This window comes from Chenopodium album, chromosome 5 (genome assembly GCF_948465745.1).
Source record: "Chenopodium album chromosome 5, dcCheAlbu1.1, whole genome shotgun sequence".
Lineage (NCBI taxonomy): Eukaryota > Viridiplantae > Streptophyta > Magnoliopsida > Caryophyllales > Amaranthaceae > Chenopodium > Chenopodium album.
In genome coordinates this window covers 54352581-54355100 of record NC_137838.1, presented here as the reverse complement: position 1 = coordinate 54355100, position 2520 = coordinate 54352581, and the positions used below count along the sequence as shown (strand labels likewise).

Sequence of the window (2520 nt, the reverse complement as noted above, 5' to 3'; positions counted from 1 at the left end):
GTTGCTACCTCCGCCACCCGCAATCCATTTGAATTCACATCAACCAAATGTTTCTTCGAACATTTTCTATCTCCACCATATCACAACCCCCTTCTCTATTGCGTTTCCCAAGCAAACCCCCCCCCCCCTCATAATCCATCACGCTCCCCCCTTCACTCACTGACCCCTTTCCCCCTTTTTTAATTTTTCTTGTAGGCACCTTCCCCCCTCTGCCCCCCTCACCTACTGCAAAGTTCATACCAGGTAGCATTCCACTCTCAACTTCTGACCACACCTTCTTACCCTCTTCATGTCCCCTCTCAACACTTCCCTTTGTTGATAGATCCTCCCCTAAACTTCTTCCACCCATTCTACCAACACCATCTTGCGCCCCCTGCTTCTCTACTCCCACACCGCCCCATTCCTCCACCTCTAGGGGCTGCTCATCCTCCATCAATGGGGCACTCACAATAGAAGTTACAATCTTCTCCTTCCCCTTATTCCTTCCCTCATCTTCCTTTCTCACCTTCCAACTCCCCTCAGCTTTGAACTCCTTTAGTTTGTGAGTAAAAGTCAAGGCTTTTTGAGCTGCAGACCGAAGTCTCCCGACTTCCTCTTGGAGCTTAGCTCTCCCTTTGCGGGGAGAGGCACGTAGCCATAAGCCCCATTGTTTATATCCTGCTCATCATCCTCTGCCACACTCGGACAGTCCTTTTCTGTATGACCCAGAATACCACACCCAAAACAGAAAGTAGATAGGAGTTCATACTTAATTTGAACAACAGTCACAACACCTTTCTTATTTCTAATTTTCTGAATCTTACGTAAAGGTTTCGAGGTACCCACCAGAACACGAACACGCCGGGCTTTATCCCACCCCAATTCATCTCTTTCAACCTCCAGAACTGCTCCTATTTTATCTGTAATGGTTCTAATGTCTATGTCTGATCTGCTATCCAAAGGAAGGTTATAAAGTCTAATCCAAAAAGGGCAAAACTTCAATTCAATAGAATCCGGTTGTTCATCCCCGTGAATCTTTCCTAACAACAGCAATTGATTATCAAAATTCCATGGGGCACCATCTAATACTTTCTCCTTATCACGCCAGTGAAAGAATTGAATGATAAAGAGGTTATTTTCAATTTTACGAAAAACTACATCACGTTTCAATGCCCAAATCTGTTTTAATGTCCTTTGCAAAGCATCAAAATTATATGATCTCACCGTTAGCAATTTCGCAACAACTGAAAGAGCGATTTTGCTCTCTTGATCATCTGGATTAGACTCGCTCAGTTCTGCGATATCGTCCTCCTCGGATGTTATTTTAAGGGTCGACCACTTCTCCGCTAACTCCTCCGCCATCGATTACCGCTAAACACCCCGCCACAGAGGAGGAAACTTGAACACACAAGAGCACTTACTCCGCCCTCTACAAAATAGGAACCCTATTCTCCAGAGCGAGACTCAACGCATGGGGTTTTTTTTTTTTGTTTTTTTGGTATTTTATTATTATTATTATTATTATTATTATTATTATTATTATTATTATTATTATTATTATTATTATTGTTGTTGTTGTTATTATTATTATTATTATTATTATTGTTATTATTATTATTATTACTACTACTACTATTACTATACCATATGACACGAGAACCTCCCCCCAAGCTAAATTAGACAATGTCCTCATTGCCTTAAAGGGAAGCTAGTAGTCAAGGTGACTACTCCTCATCATCACCACATCAATGTCACCAAAGCCTCGAGGATTGCAATGCATCTCTTTGGAACAAAATTGGGCAAGAAAGAAACAAAATGTTAGTGGGAAAAGTTCAAATTTGAGTCAGGTGCACTATTCTGATAATAACGTTTGATATATAAATTATAATACAGTGATTCTAATTGCATTGGAAACTAGACTTGAAGAGATTTCCAACGATAGGTCACACGCAAAAATTGGGTAAGAAACGCAAAAGTTATGGCCTGTCAAAGTTAACAAAGTTTGCTGACGCGTACTCGCGCCCGATCGGGCCCGTGCTACTGATTTGACGGGGCAGCTTGCTGCTGCTAATTGCCCCGGGATTCCTTTAGCCCTTCGATCTTTTCTGAACTTTTCTAGTATCTCTGCACAAAATCACACTCCCACAAATATAAGATATACTCTCCTCTACCTCTCTAAAACAAAACAAAAAGAAAACACACAAACAAATAAATAAATAAAAATAAACTAAATAAAAGCAACAAAATACGGGTTGCCTCCCGCAAATCAAGGTCCCGCTCGACCATACTTCTTCTCTCAATCGGAAGAATTCAATGCCTTGAGTAACTTATCAAACGCTCCTACAAACATTTCATTAAGCACTATATAAGGCTTAATAGCAAGCACATTTATCCCTACAAAGAAAAAGTTAGGAGCACAGAAAGAGAACTCAAGGTATAAGGAAAAATCAAAAGAGAAAGATGAAAATACACCACAACCTTCTACTTCCTCCGTTAAAAATTTAGAATTAATAGAACGAACAGGGAGGTAGTCATTGTCTT

The 2520-nt window shown here is 40.6% G+C and overlaps 1 protein-coding gene across 1 annotated transcript; it reads right to left on the bottom strand.

Annotated features, from left to right (window-relative positions):
* Window positions 1-552: 552 nt before the first annotated feature.
* Window positions 553-1341, bottom strand: LOC145632908 (uncharacterized). The gene has a single exon (XM_081685233.1). The coding sequence runs from the start codon at window positions 1339-1341 to the stop codon at window positions 553-555; it is 789 nt and encodes a 262-aa protein (XP_081541359.1).
* Window positions 1342-2520: the final 1179 nt, after the last annotated feature.

Coding starts and splice junctions, on each gene's coding strand:
- LOC145632908 (XM_081685233.1), bottom strand. CDS start 1,341: ATGGCGGAGGAGTTAGCGGAGAAGTGGTCGACCCTTAAAATAACATCC.